General features: G+C 34.1%; 2 protein-coding genes across 2 annotated transcripts in view; one reads left to right on the forward strand and one right to left on the reverse strand.

Annotated features, from left to right (window-relative positions):
• Window positions 1–418: 418 nt before the first annotated feature.
• On the forward strand, window positions 419–5,123 carry LOC148307337 (venom protease-like). Its single transcript, XM_088263576.1, has 7 exons — window positions 419–828; window positions 1,082–1,192; window positions 1,556–1,697; window positions 2,461–2,624; window positions 3,544–3,645; window positions 3,846–4,030; window positions 4,680–5,123. Exons 1-7 carry the CDS (start codon window positions 504–506, stop codon window positions 4,821–4,823), a joined length of 1,173 nt encoding a protein of 390 aa, XP_088119702.1. The 5' UTR covers window positions 419–503; the 3' UTR covers window positions 4,824–5,123.
• A 2,679-nt stretch (window positions 5,124–7,802) lies between these two features.
• The window catches only part of nab (NGFI-A-binding protein homolog), a 40,094-nt gene continuing 28,709 nt past the window's right edge, over window positions 7,803–19,187 (reverse strand). Inside the window, exons 2-8 of the mRNA XM_088263593.1 lie at window positions 14,999–15,100; window positions 13,880–14,634; window positions 13,028–13,161; window positions 12,121–12,208; window positions 8,759–8,835; window positions 8,590–8,671; window positions 7,803–8,474 (exon numbers count right to left, since the gene is read on the reverse strand). Of these exons, the coding sequence (XP_088119719.1) occupies window positions 8,298–8,474; window positions 8,590–8,671; window positions 8,759–8,835; window positions 12,121–12,208; window positions 13,028–13,161; window positions 13,880–14,634; window positions 14,999–15,100 (1,415 nt within the window). The 3' untranslated portion in view covers window positions 7,803–8,297. The remainder of the gene's footprint in view (window positions 8,475–8,589; window positions 8,672–8,758; window positions 8,836–12,120; window positions 12,209–13,027; window positions 13,162–13,879; window positions 14,635–14,998; window positions 15,101–19,187) is intronic.

Below are 19,187 nucleotides of genomic sequence, written 5' to 3' on the forward strand. Positions count from 1 at the left end.
TTTTTGTTTACTTTTTATTTTTAAGATATATATTATAAAGAAACAATAAAAAATATCGTAACATGATGCACCCCCCTCCCCCTCTTATTCCAGCATACCTTCAAGAGTTTAGCATAAGGTTTTTTGGTATATACATATTACCAAATGGCGGATAATAGACAAACTGGTAAAGGCATGCATACAACAACAAAAATCATTTTTCCTCAAAAATCGTTAAAACGGAACGCCCACTTATCGATTTGTTTTGTTACATTCATATTATATATGTATGTATTTTAAAGTTTATATCTTTGAGAAAAAAACTAGTCAATGTACTTTGCACCTAAAGAATTAAGTAAATTTTTTGTAGCAATATTATATTTATGAATAATACGTCATTGACAGTGGATATAATTCTCTTATTTTTCGTGACTCTTCATTTAGAAAATATTATATTTGAAGGTATATTGCGGTGTGGTAACGGTCAGTGAACGAAATAGTTAGAATATTAAAAAAAAAAAACGATGTCGATACAAACAACTGGCGTGATATTGTGTATGGGGATAGCCATGGTGTTTGGAAATGGTCACCGGTTGTCCCCTGCACCCAATCATCTCCCCGACCCGAGATTGGATTACGGTCGCATGAGCAAGCCAAATAGTGTCCACCACGAGGACTCGAAAGGGATCATTGGAGCTGCTGATGCCGCGGTATCGGCCATGACCGGTGGCAATTACCTTTCACCCCCTATTGACAGTTTGAGCAACGCGACGACTGCCAACGCAACCGCGGGAACCAGAATTGGATTTCTGGAAATCATTCAAGCCCTCCTCAATATTTTTACAAAAGGTCCGGTATACTATTTTTTAAATAAATATTTAATTCTACAAATCAAAGCTGCGCCTCGCCTATCTTCGCTATATTTATTACCGTAAAGAACGCCATTTTGGAAGTTAACATTTTTTGTCAATCTAACAATTCAACCAAATTTTAGATAAATTAAATACGCCTTTTTGGATTGGAACAGTCTATAAGTATCTGATATTGTTGATAATTATGTTTAGTTTTTCAATATTATAATAAAATTATTACGATTCCAAAGGTTCAGGAGGAGTGGGCTCCAACTACAAGATCCCGACACTAAAGGACAACTGCGGTGTTAGCAATGGGACATTTACCAAGAGGGTGGTCAACGGTATTCCAGCGAGCTTGGGTACTACCAGTCATTCTTGCCACTTCTAGTCCAATAGTTTTGTCAAATTGTTGAGCAATTAAAAAAATAATGAATTTGGGTACCTACTTCCGTATAAATGCGTCACAGAAATGATATTTCTGTGAACACTTTCATCGTATGTAATGAATTATACTCTCGTTTTTGTTTATTGTTATTTATGTATTGGAGACTGAATAGGACACCCAACCCAGTTCGAGTCCTTGATCAGGTAGATATTTTAGGCATAAAATAGTTCGCAGTATATAATATTTTCGCAGTTACATTTGTTTGTTTCATTATTCATAAAATGTTTTGGTTTTCTGTGGTCATAATTATTCTTCCTCGATTATACGAGTTGTTCAGGTGAGTGGCCGTGGATGGCCGCATTGGGATTCAAATCCAAGCTCATCCCAGGGAAAACATTGTGGTTGTGTGGTGGAACCCTCGTCACCAGCCGACACGTCATCACTGCCGCACACTGCATCCGTGGCAATGAACAGGATCTGTAAGTCACCACATCTGCATGTTTAATTTTCTAATTTTAAAAACACTATCGGAGATTCGAGTTTCATCATGTATGGCATTTTCCACTACAATGACAAGTAGAATGCTCAAAATACCTAACGGTAGAACTGAATACTTACCAATAATTCAGTGGTGTTTTAATTTGATGTGAAGTATGAAAAATCATTTGTAAGAGACAGTGTTGAAAAAGTCGTAGTAATCAGTATGAATTGAAGGAAAATAAATGATTATAAAAGCCGTAAAAATATGTAAGATGTAGGATATGTACGAGTATATTTGGTAGATACAAATAAAATCCTTATGTGTCGGGTTGTGGTCCCGTGGTTAGTGTCGCGGACTCTTAAGTCAGAGTTTCTCGGTTCGAACCCACTATTTTACAATTTGATACGTATTTCTAATAATGAGACACTTAGGCTCACAGAAATAGTATGAAATTGAAATAGTTGTGTGAATAATAAAAACACAAATATTTCTCTTTTCTTTAAAAAAAAACATGCAAACCAGACTTATAGAAAAATATTTACCATATAATAATAGTAGGTACAATAAGTTGCGTTAATCTTTTGTTATATTGCGCATTCAAAATGTCAAGTGCAACTTATAAATATAAAATATTAATTAGTTCTTAAAGTAACATAAGAAGAGTTCGAATTGAGTTCTTTAAGGGAAACCAACAATGACAATGTGATGCACTCTCGTATCAATGCTGATAATATACATTAATTAGTTTTATTTGTCAACAGTCACCTAGTTCGACTAGGAGAGTTGGATTTGGAGCGAAGTGATGATGGAGCAACTCCAGTAGACATTAAAATAGAGAAACTCATTCCGCACAAGGAATATGATTCAACTAAACACACTAACGATATTGGACTTATAAAACTAAGTAAAGACGTGACTTTCACACGTAAGTATTTTTGTTACAAATAATAAATGATGGATCCACCTTGGATGACTCATTGGAGAGCGAATTGAGTGGTATTGTTTGTTAAGCTTTATAACGTACGGACAATTCAAATATTTTGTTTCATCGTCCTTAAAGTTTGCAACTCTTTCTCCAAAGACGTGGAAGAGGCGAATAGCTTAATGACCTTTCTTTAAGAGATTTGTCTAAACATTAGATTATGTTTCGGATCAATAACAGTAATTTATTTTAGAAGATTGTGAGTTGGTGGATGAAGGCGAAGATCTACTCCTAATTGATTTATTAATCAATTATCAAATCAATATATGTACCTACCTCTTTACGGTTTGTAGGGGGTCGTTGGTATTAAACCAATAAGTAGCCGGAGTAGAAATACACATTGATAATAAATATCGTATTCATATTTCCTTATTTAATTTGACTACTTATGTTTTAAATATGTAAATTTTTAACGTCTATTATTAAATTTAAATATTTTAAAACGAAGTTTTTCTTATTCTCAACATTATTAATATTTAAAGCATTTAGTTTGTGGTTAGTCATTTTTACTTTCATATTTTTTTAACAAAAATGTTAGTAATACATACATATTAGTATAAAACAGTTTTTTTGTTTATCCGCCGATTTTTTCGTTTAAAAATTTGACTTACCATATATTATACCAAATTTTATATTGCGTAGTATTGTATTATATTGTATACCCAAGCATAGGCAATACTTATGCATACTTTTTATAAATAAATATCTTAATAAATAAAACTGTAATACATACAAAAAACAAAAAACCGATAAATATAATTAAAGAACAAATCAACACCGCGTCGATTCGATGAAGTTTTTTATGCACTTTTCAAGTTTAAAAAAAAACTTTTAAACATAGTATATATGAATATAATTACAGCTTTAATATGGCCAGTATGTTTGCCAGCAACATCAGAGCTTAAAGCCAATACATTTGAGGGGAATCTTCCTTTTATAATTGGTTGGGGTGCCACCTCATTCCGTAAGTAAAATACTTATTTATTAAAATACCAATACAATATATATATATATATATATATATATATATATATATATATATATATATATATATATATATATATATATATATATATATATATATATATATATATATATATATATATAATAGATTAGTTCATTGTATCTTTTCAGTTTAATAAATGTGAATGATCACTATTTCAGGTGGGCCTACAGCATCTCACTTGCAGGAAGCACAGATCCCCGTGGTGAGCAACGACCAGTGCAAGGAAGCCTACAAGAAATTCGCGAGTCAAATCATAGACCAGAGATCCATCTGCGCGGGGTACGCTGCGGGAGGGAAGGACGCCTGCCAAGGGGATAGCGGTGGACCTCTCATGTGGCCGACCGTAAGGACTATACATATATATAGGACTATATTTTGCTGCAATGGTGCGGATAACACCCGAAAATACGAACAGATAATATAATATGTGTTACATCACTCAAAATAGGCATAAGACCGGAAAGAAGTAGGAAGAATCTAGGCGGCCTGTATCTCAATACTATTTGCTACTTGAAATGGATAAGGATATTTCATGTCCATTCATGAACATTCATAACAGTTTTTAAAAAATGGAGAGTTGGGCTTATTTTGATGCCCAACTGATGCGCACTGAATATATACACTGCAGTGTTATTCTAAAATAGATTGGTACTATTTCGATGACCCAGCATTTTTAGGTTTGGGAAATGGTGATGAAGGTACGGAGTGGCCATAGTAATCCTTTTAGGTGTCTGTAATACTTAGCTCTTCTTTATTTGTTCACAAATCTCAAAGAATTGTAAACAGTAGAACCAGGATATAAAAGATCTGGACATCAGGAAAACATTTTTGAAAGAGGTCTAGCTTATGGTTCTGTCATTAGACTTGTATATAAAAGAAAGCGTGGATGCGGGAGACACTTATTTATAAGATATAAATGTAGTCTTTAGGGATTCTGATACCCAGGTTTGGCTGTATACGCTTTTTCTTTTAAATATTTTGTTTGGTTTCAGATCCCCCAAAGCACAGACATCATTCACTACTACCTGATAGGAATCGTGTCGTACGGTTACAAGTGCGCGGAGCCCGGCTACCCGGGAGTGTACACGAGAGTCACGGAGTTCATCCCCTGGATAGAAGCGAACCTCAACTCTTAGTTACAGGTCGTCTCACCGCTAAATTTAACAGCCATTTCTGTGCTGTAATTATTGTGCTTGAATTTTATTATTGATTTCTTTCTTCCTTTCCTGATGACTTTTCTCACACCACTATTGTAACAAATATTTTATTTCAAACAACCATATCTTAACCTTTAACAACCTGGTAACATTAATAAACACACTGTCATACAGTATAAAATAAAAAAAAACTCATTCGAAAATAAGATATTTGTTAAAATAAGTAATGTCCATATTCATATGCGAAATAATTTCAAATAAATTCCTAGTACAACGTAACCATTTTCTATTTTATTTTGACGATTATAGTGATGTCAACTTCTATCAAGATTTTTATTGATATCTAAACATTGATTAATAATTTTGTTAATATAGAAATATGAAAGTATTGGTACTTACACGGCTTACGAATTGTCATTGGCTGGATTAAGTGATAACTTTATACACTGACATTCACAATTATTTATACACTTTTTTTTATTAAAGATAAATATTTGAGTTTTTATTATTAACACAAATATTTCAATTTCTGTGAGCCTAAACGGCTCGTTATTAGAAATGCGTATCAAATTGTGGTAGAGTGGGCCCGAACCGAGAAACTTACTTAAGGGTCCGCGACACTAACCACGGGACCACAACCCGACACACACAAGCTTAGAGTTGGATATACTGAAAATATTTTTGATGTTGATTTTATCCATTCAGGCGATTACAACAAAATCAATATTTGGTGGTCTGCAAGGATATTTAAAAAAAAACTCCTTATTTTTGATTAGTAGGAAATTTATTATCAAACAATTTTTCAATAGCTCCGTAATTAAAAAAGTTCACAGAAAGTAGAAATGATTTACCTATCTAATTATTGTTGATTACTAAATTAATGACATTATATTTACCTAGTAGCTTTGGAGTTCTCCCAAATCAGTCATAATCTCAAGGAACTTTCAGTTCTCTTAATACGTACCTAGTACGACATACCTATTTTATTATTACTACAAAGCTCAGCTCGTATATGCAATGCGAATTCTTAACACTTATTTTACATATGTACAATACATTTCTCCATGTGTGAATAATATGCTTCAGCCTAAGAAGACCGAAAAGAAAGAGCAATAATACGGCGGGTCCACATTCCCCCTTCAGACTCACGACGTTTTTTTTTCCATCATTTTCATTTTTATGATCCACGTTTGTATAACCGCCCTAGAGGTACTATTTTACGAAAATGGCGCTATATAAATTATTATAATTTTAGTTAAGAGAATAATGAATTAGGTAGTTAACCGTCAATATATTATGTACAAGTTAGATATAATTACTAATTATTACTTACAAAGTAAGTGACATGTTTAAAATTATAAATATTGGACGGCTAGTGGTTTTGGCAAGTACTGGTGACTTTATTTAAATAAGTATATATCTAAATTCTATTTATTGTTTCGGCATCAACCTTGTGGTTAAGACATGTTACAATGATTAAGGAAACACTTGTTTTTATACCACTCGAGTTTTATTAAAGACTACTAGTTTCGGAAGCTGAACTTCCATCGTCAGGTCTGAATAATAACTAGTAGTCTTTACTAAAACTCAAGTGGTATAAAAACAAGTGTTTCCTTAATCATTGTATCTAAATTCAGTTAACAAAATTTGAAAGCGGTTAGTTTATAACTATGGGACATGCGTAACAGTCTTTTTTTACTTTATTTTAATAATAAATCAACAAAAAAATCACCTCATATGCTATTATGAGATTAATTGCATTTTGCAGATGGAATTAAAATAATTTCTAAAACATCCATCCGCTTTGCGCGGTACGGTACTATGACGTTACAGTCATTGAATTCAGGAAGGAACCTTTAGTTTATGCATCTAACAGACTAATGTCTGTTGACCAACGGGATATTTATTTATAATTTTGTAAACAGAATTGTAATAAAACGGTTTTTTAAAAATTCATAGTAACGTCATTAATTTGTCTAAAAAAATGCCTCCTAATTTTTATTATAATTAATTTAAAACGTATTCCCCGATTTAAAAAAAAATACTATTTTATTCTCGCATAAGTGAGTGTAGTGTTGGTAAACTAGGATAAAGATCCTAAGTACGAGAGGTCATGAAATGAAGCTGTCGATAGGTGAAGACTTCCTCTATATTACTATAATTTATATTGACTGTATAAAGTTAGTTTGAGTTTGCTGTTTAAAAAATCTCGGCAATCGTCGAGCATATAATAATCACAATGAGTTATAAAAATAAACGTTTTAAAGTAAAATGTATTTTTATACACAACATTTTGAGTGTGTCCAAATACTTGTTCACAAAATCTGGATTATCTCCAATTACAGGAGTTATTTTCATATACTACCTAATTCATTTTATTTTTTGACATCTCATCAAAGATGAAGAAGAATATGGAAGTCTGGGCATTTACGGGGCTTACGACCGTCATAGGCTGGTTTGAGTGATCACTTTACACACGTGTAACATTCACCAATTCTACCCATTATTGACAACCACACTACTCAAATTCTTGGAAGTTCTATATATATGAACCAATTTAGAAACCTTGTTCATGAGTCACTAGGACTTCACTAGAGACATCTATTGGTGAGATGTAAAGAAGCTTTTTATTAAGCAGAAACTCTTATATTAGTATGTGAGATTCGGATCTCACATACTAATATAAGAGTTTCTGCTTAGTAAAAAGCTTCTTTACATCTCACCAATAGATGTCTCTAGTGAAGTCCTAGTGACTCATGAACAAGGTTTCTAAATTGGTTCATATATATAGAACTTCCAAGAATTTGAGTAGTGTGGTTGTCAATAATGGGTAGAATTGGTGAATGTTACACGTGTGTAAAGTGATCACTCAAACCAGCCTATGACGGTCGTAAGCCCCGTAAATGCCCAGACTTCCATATTCTTCTTCATCTTTGATGAGATGTCAAAAAATAATATGTATTTTTATAAGTATTGAAAATGATAAAGTCGTTGATTTATAATTGATTTTGAGAGTTGTAATAACACGTGCAATCAACTGTTAAAAATTATTGTATTTTTTAAAAATCATTTACATACAATTTATGTGAAACACGAATAACTAACATTTGCTAACTATTACTTCGTTACACCTACTATTCTGTGTTTTTTTTTTAAATATAATTATTTTACAAATTACAAAAAAAGTGATAATAGCCTATTTAAAAATACACCCTACAGTCAGCTCACAAAGCACCAATTTTATTTGTTAATGACTTACAAAGGCATTTTATTTTAAATTACGTTATATGTATTTATAAATATTTTTGTACATTTTTAGTCGTCACAAAAGTTTGCTTTTTACTGTGATTATAATTTAGCAGCTCTCTGGGAGCAGAGACACATTGTTTAGATATTGCTGTCCATAGTCACGGGATACTTTCACGAGGAGCAGAGTCCTAGATGGCACAGTGTCTAGATGTTGTTGTCTACGGTCTCGGGACACTCCCTCTTGGGGACCAGAGTCCTGGAGAGCAGCTCCAGAGCGGGGTTAGCTACAGCTATGATGTGGTCCCCGCTGGCGGCGACGACTCTCACCCTCGTTCCTCCGCCTCCCTCAGTTTCTCCATCCACCCTGATGTCATCTTGATCCTGGAATGACAAACAACCGATCGATTCACTCAAACTTGGAAAATAACCGAAACGTACTATATACTCGTACTTCAAAAACAGTTTCGATGAATTGATAAATTAGTAAACAACTCACATGTGGGGGAGGGGAGCAGGAGTTGCTGAAGGAGTAACGCGAGTCCCCATCTTCAGAATCCTCGGGTCTAGTCCACATACCCCTGATACATAAGAAATAGGGGTACCGAGTTAGATTATTATTCAAATTAATAATGTCAGATAGCGGTGAAGTGAAAGTTTGTACTTACGATGCGGAAGAAAAGGAATTTCTGATATCACCATCTCCCTCTCCCGTTCCATCTCTACTCCGTAACATGTCTTCCTCCTGTCAATGACAAAAGTATATATTTAAAACTCATCCAAACGCAAAAGTATTTAATTTAAAGCTTTTTTTGGAAAAACCAATTTTTTTTGGTGTTATTGCAAATACATCACAAAAATTAAAGAAAATGTTATATATTGTGGAAACAAATTTTCAAAAACCATTATTAAAAAAAAAGTCATTCTCTATGATTGAAGTAAAGATCAGTGATATAAATCAATAAACATATTTTTTCAAAGATAGCTATGTATTGTAGACTATTTTTAAATATAAAATTTCGATTTTAAAAATATTTAAATATAAATTTATTTACAAAAACGGAAGGTAAAAAAACCGAGCTTTTTTTTTAAATATACCTACATATCCAAAATTTCGCGAAACCTTGAAATAATTTACATTTTTCAAAATTAATTTAACCAGTTTTTATACTAACAATTTTCAAATGTATTTTTATTAATTTATCACACTTTTCAAAATGAACATAAAATTACTACCTTCATATTTAGTGGTCATGAAATTCTATTATTATTTGTTTTAATTTGTACCAGAAGATGAAAACAATTGTCGTTTTCGAAACTAGTCGTAAATAAAAATAAAACTCGATAAAGTGGATTATTCAAGTGTTTAATTTTAATAAAATGGTCATGAAATTCGTTTATTTGGAAATTGCTCTTTTTGAACATATCGCTCACTCCTTTCAACAACGTCATCTATCAAAAAGTTTGATTTTCCAGGAGATCGTTTTCAAAGTTTGAGAATATAATACAATGAAGCCACTTCGGCTGTCCAAATTTAAAACACAGTAAGGGACATTTTTTTGTAGTGGGTTTTTTTTTGCATTTTTGGACTAAGTAGAGTCTACTTAGTCCATAAATGCAAAAAAAACCTACTACAAAAAAAATGTCCCTTACTGTGTTTTAAATTTGGACAGCCGACTTATTGAACTTCTTACTGTGCCAAAGATCTTTTTGGGTAAAACCTTTTTAAAAAGGTTTTTTCTAAATTTGAAAAATATTTAGTAAATTAAACAATACCTTTTCTTCAAAATGCAAAAACAACACTTTCTGCCCTGTAGCGGGTAAATATAAAGTTAAAAATATGCCGCTTTTGTTGGGATATATTACATTTTCTGGGCATTACGAAAACATGCACAGCTGAAAATTGACAATTTTTGATATATGAAGTTGTTGAAAGGAGTGATCGATGTTATCTTCACATTACTATTTACTGGGTCTATTCCAAAGGTAATAATTGCCGCATTAACTGCGTAGTGTAGATAAGTTTTATTTTTTATTTTTTGTAATTTTATTTATAAGTTTAATTGTGTTGAGTAATTAACAAATATTCATTCAATTTACGGATTGACGGTCGATTTTATAATGCCAAAGTCGTAAGAAACATCTTCGTTAGAAAGTCCACACAATTATCTACACTACAGAGAAAGGCGTTATTTTTCAATAATTCCAGACCTATGACTTTTCACAGGGCTGGATCTTTATTATGAATGCTATATTTATGTAGATAAATGAAGTGTCGATAATTTAATAATAAGCTTAAATGCTTAACATCTATTTGAGAAAAAAAAACGAAGACCAATTTTATTTTTTATTGGTAACATCAGCATTCTTACGATATGGCGATCCATCTCTATCGATAATGGTTATTTTCAAAATAAGTCGTTGGAAATAGAAAAACCAGAAGTAAATATAAAATTATCTTCACTCACTTATCTACATCGATAGAGCGACACCACGTCGATAACGATGTTACTATGTTATGTTACATGCAATGAATGAGACAAATAAATATATGAGATAATTAAGAAAATTAAACCAACTCACCTGAAGAATGATCTAAAATTATGTATTAAAAATAAGTCGTGCTATTAGCAATACATGGAAAGATGCAGAAGCTGTTTAGAAAGAAATTAATGAACAAATTAAGCCAATACTTACCTACAAGATTTTAGAGTAACGTTAAATAATACATATCTACACTCTATATTACATATGTACGTGTATGTTTTTCCGGTAGATAAGGACGTGAAATTTCAAAACGTAAACCTGTAAGCTTTTCGGGAATCAGACTAAATATTACGAATAAAGTACGCAGCCTAAACCTCCTAAAATACCGGAAAATATACTATTTATAATATACAATTGTACATGAGTTTATAACTAAAAATGTTTTTTGCCCTCAATAATAAAGTGGGTCTGAAATAGAATCGCCAGTTTTCCAAAATTCTAAATCGAGCCAGTAGATAGAGATTGACCCAATGATTAGTAATCGAGATATTTAAATTAATAAATCGAGTTAAATGAGATATGATCGGGATGATTATCCGACTGATTATTTCAATTTGAAATCAGGATTATCATAGGTAATCTTGGACTGTTGAACTCGGAATAGTTAGGGTCAGATGGGGACATCTGGCAACCCTGGTGCTCTTTCTTGAACAGCATCACATCGATAAGTATCGTGTCGGTAAGCTTAACTTCGCATTTATTCAATAAAAAATAAATACGTGTCCATTTTTATGTCTGTTATGTAAATTCTAATGTTACTCGTATTGGATCTATCCTCGTACCATTTTTTTAATTGAATAGTATGAGTATTGCATAATATTTAAATTTTTAAAGAGCAAAACGATAATTTTTCATCTAATGTTAGTAATGAATCGATTTAAAAATACATATTTCTACTAAAAACAAGAACCAACTGTCGTATGACAGTATTTTAAGAAGGCATACTAATTATGGCGTTATTCCAAATTTCTACGTATTTTCGTAAAGCTAAGCAAATCACGTTAAGATTCATTTTAAGCACACGGGATACATATGTCTGGTAATTCAATGGAAAATTTATGTTTTCAACTGGATGAAGGTAGAATACATGATGTAAATACCTAGTGATATATGTTTTATGGATAGCTTTTCATTACAAGGTCACATATTAACAGTTTTTGCGAATACGGGTATATTTATATTTATTGGAAATTTTAATTTATGGTTAGCCTATTTCGAAATGTCTTAGTCGTTATGAATAGAAGCGAAGTTGAGTTTATCGACACGATGCTTATCTCTGTGACGGTGTTCGCAGTTAATCCCATAGAGCTAGAGAGCTCGAGAGCTAGAGAGCTAGAGAGCTAGAGAGCTAGAGTTAGTGCGGATGGTTGTGACGGCTGTGCCTAGTGCGAGGGTGCGTGTGTCTAGTGATTAGTGCCATTAGCGGTGGTTAATCCTCAAGCAAGACTACGTCAGCAGGTTTGGGCTGGTCCTTGGAGCTGACCTTTCCCTCCCCGCCCCTCTCCAGCCGCGGCCTCTTCCTCTCCCCCTCCGACTCCGATCTGGACCGACTGCTGCAACTCGACGATATTCTGTCAACAGATCAAAGACGGATCATTAGTATCGCGTATACATGTGTGAAATCACTTCTTTTCAGGCAGTCCACTGACTCAAAACACAAAAAATACTTAAAATTACAAAATTAACGAAAAGTTCAGTGAATTGTAAATTACACACATTTAATTGTTAGGCTTTATTGTAAATCAGATCGCCAGTTGCTCGCATTTTTATCGCAAAAGGGTCTTGAAAAAAGGTATCATTATGTGACAATTTACGTTAAAAATAAACATTCCTACTATAAAAATGTGCTTGGCTGAGAATAGCGGCATAGACGTCATATCGGCCGCGATTTCGCAAGCTTCGAGACTTATTTTTGACAAAAGCGCAAAATGGGTAAAAACAGTCCTGCCAATGTACATGTACTTTGATAAGAAGTTAAATTTAAAAAAAATCGTTGAAAGTCACAGTAAAACAAATCGAAGCTAAGAAAATGAGATAAGTAGATAAATTTTATGAACCAAGCAACACTTGAGATTCAAGATTTCATATAGTATCTTTTGGAGTCTATGAGTGGGTACACGAGTTGTGGGAGAGATGTTGATTTCAGCGAAAGTTACTACTAGTTAGTTCAAAGCTGGAATTTAAATGGGAAGATACCACTTTCTCTGTGTAATGAAGATAACTTTAGGTTTACTTTGGGACTTTTATATTATCAGGAAGATAAAGAGATACCGAACAAGAGGCTTACTTGTTTTTTTTTTACCGAAAAGAAGTAAAGTCAAAGTTATCAACACTACACAATTGGCGCGTTATTACCCCACTATGACTTGAGGGTACTGAGCGGTACTCACTGAGATTGTCCCTTGGAGTAGTGGAAGCCGGACAGCCTCACCACCTGCCGCGCGAGAGGGAACAGCTCGTCGCGGCGCGTCAGCAGCGCCGGCACCGCGCGGCACATCTGCGCGGCCGCCTCGTTCACCGACACCTACACACGTACACACCATATACACAATCACTCGTCACTCCTCACATCTATGGAATATTATTAAGATAAATGTTTGCGTTTTTATTATTTACAAAAATACTTCAATTTCATACTATTTCTATGAGCCTAAGCGGCTCATTATTTGAAAAATGTTTCGTTTTCTTATCATACAAACGAAAACATATTACACTTCTTGTGAACCTATATACCCATTCGCCCAACTACAGTGAATGCACTATTTTTAGTGATTATGCACAATTTAGTTACATTTTTTATTCTAACAACTATAAAGGCTAATAAACTTAACTTATTATCAATCAATGACTAAATTATTACATTTAAAATTTTGATGGTAAAATCAAAGACAGCGGAATTAAGACATCGCTTATTAGATTTTACTGAAAGATAAATAAATAAATAATGCACATAAATTCTATTCATCTTTTGATGCTTTACATTAAAATTCGCAGTTTGTGAGGTTGAATTTTCGAATAACATAATATTAACCTAATTCCACTCGGTTGTGTGATTACTAACTAGGAAGAAGTGTGATAACCCTTTGCTGATTCAATCCGAGTACTCTCGTCTTGGATTCTGCTTGGAATATTATAACGCATGGTACAGTGAGTCCACTAACTGGTTCGAGTCTAATAGGGACATTTATAATGAATCGTTTCGATACTTACATTAAATTTCTAAAGATAGATTTACGACTTACCTCGTGGAGGGTAAGCGGTTTCTCCGGCTTTCTTTTGCAGTCGAATCTTCCATAAATAGCGGCGTATTTTCTAATCTCCTCCATCCTTCTAGGGTCATCGTCCGGCATCATCATAACCGCCTCCAGATCTTTGCACATCTTCTTCTTCGCGTTTTGTGGCTTCGGCTCTAGTTGAGGGAGGTGTCTGCTGAGTCGTTCCGCGGCGGACGACAGTCTCTGTATTTGGGATTCGAGGAGACAGGGGGTCAGTTGGACGGGGGAGCAAGGAACCGAGGAAGGGCTCGAGTTGGACGAGGCGGGACACGCGGGCTGCTGGGGGGAGTACGAGCGCGAATTATGGGAGTTTACGTTATTCGTAGTCGACGTCGGCGTGACCGACATCTTGGAATGATTGGTAGTAACTATGTGGACGGGGCTGGCGTTGGGCGCCGAGGAGTTGGAGCCGCAGCTGCTCTCGGGTATGCCCGGCGAGGGGCTGTAGACGGGGCGAGGCTGCTCCGGGCTGGGGGCCGCCGCCCTGTGCAGCGGGGGGAGCGCCAGCAGGCGGGGGCTGCAGGGCAGGAAGGGGGGCTCGGGGTGCAGGGCCCCCGCGGGCGCCAGGGGCAGCTGGAAGGCGGCGGGGTTGGTCACCCACTCGTGCAGCGCCTTCTGCAGGCGGCGAACGTGCAGCGGTTTGGAGGCCATTCCTACTAGAGCCATGATTTCTAAGAATTCTTCCTCTCCGGCATCACACAGCTGCTGGACATCATCTCCGCCTAGAAAAGAAAAAATAAAATATATTTTGAAACTTAACATCAAACGCAATAGCGATTTAAAAAAAAAGAGAAATAACATTTTTCACCTAGTTTGAAGATCCTTCGTTTTGTGCAATCACTCCTTTTTCATTGGGTGTATCTGATATCATGACTAAAGAGGCCTTTTCACGGTTTTTTTATTCTTGGCCCCACATCTTCGAATCAGAGATAATACTCTAGAGTTACAGTAATGGCAAATTATGCACACAAAGTCCACTGACTCCGAGGGCTATTGAATTTAGGACTTAATTTATAGTTTGTAATTTATATTCGTGATAAAAAATAAGTATTGGATATACTTATATAAAAAAGTTACAATAATTACCCATCTCTAGTAGAGTATCGTAGTACGCCAGCAAACTCGCCCTTTGCAAAACTCTGTACAGTTGGAGTTCAGCTTCGTTATTTGGCGCCGTAGTTACTACCACTGAAAACAAAATTATAATGCTAATTTTACATACATATAGTACTGATTACATTTTTATTCAATTTATTTGAAGAAAATATGTCTTCTTTCTCTTACAGTTACACATGCATGTAACATTTTCGAAGAACAGCATTTAATTTTATTCGATGTTCTCTCAAAATCCGTTAAAATTTGCATAAATTGAACGTGCCGGAATTTGAAAAAAGCCCATTCTGAACCGGTTAACGTCTCGGATCGATATTGAAAAAAACCTCGATTCTTTCACATCCCTACGGTGGCAAAAAATCCCCCGACATCAAATTGAATGCCTTAAGGTTTGGCTATTGTCTGTAGGCATTCTGCGAGTGTATTTGTTTACACGAGGGGGTACCTATAAAAAATAGGGCACACATGCGCGAGTGTGTGTGAGGGGTATATGGCCAGAATTGGCGCATTGTCGGCGAACACAAAAGGAATTTGCATATAAAATATATAACGAGGGATATTAAAGTTTTTTTTTCAATTTTCTCCCTTCAATCAAACCAGTCACTGTCTGATAAACGGATGGGGTTCGGAATATTGGGCTGCTGTGGGCAGTGGAAATCTTAGTAAACACATTGTTAAATAGGTAATGTAGTTAATAGCTAACAATATAGTTTTATTTTTATCTTATTTTTTACTAATACGTAATAGACATTAAAAAAAAAACAATCCAATATTTCATGTAATTATTTACAACATTTTGAGTGTGTCCAAATACTTGTTCACAAAATCTGCATTATCTCCAATTACAGGAGTTATTTTCATATTATTTTTTGACATCTCATCAAAGATGAACAAGAATATGGAAGGATCATTAAACCAGCCTATGACGGTCGTCAGCCCCGTCAATGCCCAGACTTCCATATTCTTCTTCATCTTTGATGAGATGTCAAAAAATAATCATGAATTATTATTATGATATTTTTCTATTCCTAATCCCTACACCTTTCCTGATTTTTAACAATTTCTTCTTCTAATGGTCCCTATCTGAACCCGGTGATGCATAGGGAACCCCACCGAATAGACGCAGTGTTTAATTGATCGTCATTATATTAAGGTAGCCCCGCGATTCACTGTGGAATAAATTTGATAGGATGCTGTTGACGTAAGTGAAAAAGCCTAAGATAAAACACATTTCTGCTATATGGGAAAAGAAATGGAGGAAAAGGGGTGCAAAACAGATAAAAATATGATTAGCGGCAATAGTAAGGGAACTCGGGTCGCATGCCCGTAACTTATTCACAGCTAATATGTACGAGTCCATCGATGAGATAGGTAATAATAATAAATTTGGATAATATATATTGCGCCATTTTCTTAAAATACTACCCCAAGGGCGCTCAAGGGTAATGAGATTGTTTGAGAAAAAAATTGTCATCATCGTATATTCTAACAGATAAACAATAATTTATCCCGAAAATAATATATTAAAACGGTTATTCAAAAATGCAAATTTATTTAATTTATTTCGACATAGGGGTTGGGCCAAAAAAATTGCATCCTTTGTATAGTAAAGCAGGTAAAATATCCGTTAGAAGTTGCAAGGGGTTGCATCCCCAAACTCCAGTTTATTCGTTAGAAAACGGCTCCCTTCGCTCCTCTCAGCCAACCGACGAATTTTAAATTCGTGAAAAAAATCTGGGGGTAGGTTTTGAACGTTTACATAAAGAAAAAAAGGTCTGGGGTGACTATTGTGCTAAACCGCACCCTCGGGGAATAAGCAGGGCGGGTTTATTTAAGAACCCGCCTTGCTTTTGTGCATAAAACAAAGTAAAAAGTATTATAAAAAATAATAAAAAAAACGGTAAATCGTATGTTTAAAATATGCCCAGTTAGATGTAGTGAAATGAGATGTGTATGTGTATGTACGCTTGTGCGAGAGAAGTTATTTAAGATTCAGATAGCACGCTGTCAATCCATTGCGGTTCCCAATGCACCAATTTCCCTATTTATGTGTGTGAGTTAAAGTAGATTAAACAAGAGTTTTTTGTTTAAACATACGAGTACATAAAAAATGACATTTCTCCCAACCAATTTTTACCAATTACTAATAACATTTCATTCATTATAACCCTTATCCGCACCCAATGGTTTATAATTGGTATATAGGGCACTGCATCGTATTAATGTAGTGTTTTCTCGATCGTTTTACATGAAGGCAAGGTGATCTCACTCCTGCGTTTCAGGGACCAGTCCAGGGTAACATTAAGTAAATACAAGTGTGTAATATAATTAATATTTATTTTTACCACCCCCTAGGAATCGAACCCGGGACCTCCAGCACGGTAGCTAAACACACTAACCATTACACCACAGAAGCGAATTTTACTAACAACATTTTGTTTTATATAGTTAAAGCTTTTTTTATATGTGGGTATTTTTTAACACACATTTTTAAAATTTTTACTATTATTATAAGCAAGTATACACTTACATAAGTATAGATAATACAAGAAAAAATGGAAAAATTTAAAACAATCAAAATTTATCGAATTCAAAAAATAAACTTCGTAAAAATAACACTTGTCCGATTAAAATTGCCCGTCTCTAAAGTTAAGTGGTCACCACGATTGACTACCGCACTAGAGGTCCCAGGTTCGATTCCCAGGGATGTCAAAATAATGATTGATTTTAGACATATACATTTTTTACATTATTATACTGGACTGGTGTATGAAGCGTAGGGCTGATCACCTTTTCTTTTTGTATTTAACGCAAAAAATTTACTACCCTATGCATCATTGGGTGTGGCCAAGGGTTAGAAACAAAACTAAATAAATAAAACAAAGCCTGTGTTTTATATATTAAAAAAAAAATTAGTACGAACATTCTAACGCGGCTAATGCGTGTTAATAATGCATTGTAATATATGTAAAAAAAAACTTAACTATTCAAATACATAAAATACAAAAAATCTATTGCAGTTTTTATAATGTATTTTTAAAATAAATTATAGAATGTTGTTATTTTTACCTAAAATCATTAAATATGTTTAAAAACCTCAGATTATATAATATGTCAAATCTGCTGATGAATATAAAATAATGATAAATAATAAATAAAAACAATATTTATTTTATAAAACAACTCCAAAATTAAATTAAATTAAAATACCCGCTTACTTAAAAAAAACTCTAAACTCTTCCATAAAAACAAATATATGAAATCAAAAGTGAAGGTATTTTTTTAAAACTTCTCACGTTTTATAAGTAAATCTCTCACGTTTCTCCCTACCAAAGCACGCAATACTCACCAGACCCATCTCTCGAGTAAGTAAAAAAACTAGATAAAAAATATAAACAATGAAGTCTTCAGACGAAAACGTTTCATGAATATTAAAATACCATACAGAAAAAACAATACAGTCATCGAAAAAACCGCGCGGTCTCCGTCATTTGAATACCAACCGGGAAGGGTTGGATCTGGATCTGGACAAACCACCTGTATTTTTTATTCAGGTAACATCGGTCAAAAAACGCGCAACCCTAAAAAACTAATTACGAATACGTTTTTTCGGCCGCGCTCAATTTGAAGGCTACACTACCGGGAGGGTAGAAAAAATGTATAAATCTTAGAGGGTGTTATTAGAAGTGGGGTGTTTTTTATATTTTTATATTTTTTATCTATAAGTACGCAACATGTGATGATACTTTTCGTGGGAAACAAGGAACGTAATGATCTTTTTATTGTTTTTTTTTTTTGGCGTGAGATAAGAAAGGTTTACTTTGGTATTCAGGCATATATTATTGCGATGTAACAAAAAGTTTTAATTTAGGCAGTAAAATGTGTATTAATTTATGCATTTTAAACGGAATATTTACACGCGTTAATATTTAAATGAATAATTGTCATTGCTCAAATTGAAAAAGCCAGTCTGTGCAACTCCGAGTGCCCTCACCATGGGTGCTTATCTCCTTTTCCTACTTACTATTCCTCTTCCTTTTTCTTTACCATTTAACGGAGTCTTCAATGGCGTTATCTGCATCCCATCAAATATGTTCCACTCTTGTATTCGAAATTTGGAACTTTCCTACGTTAGATTTTAATTTGTTACAATACTGCATTT

This window comes from Brachycentrus maculatus, unplaced genomic scaffold, assembly GCF_059751285.1.
Source record: "Brachycentrus maculatus isolate JH-2025_06_01 unplaced genomic scaffold, ASM5975128v1 h1tg000201l, whole genome shotgun sequence".
NCBI lineage: Eukaryota > Metazoa > Arthropoda > Insecta > Trichoptera > Brachycentridae > Brachycentrus > Brachycentrus maculatus.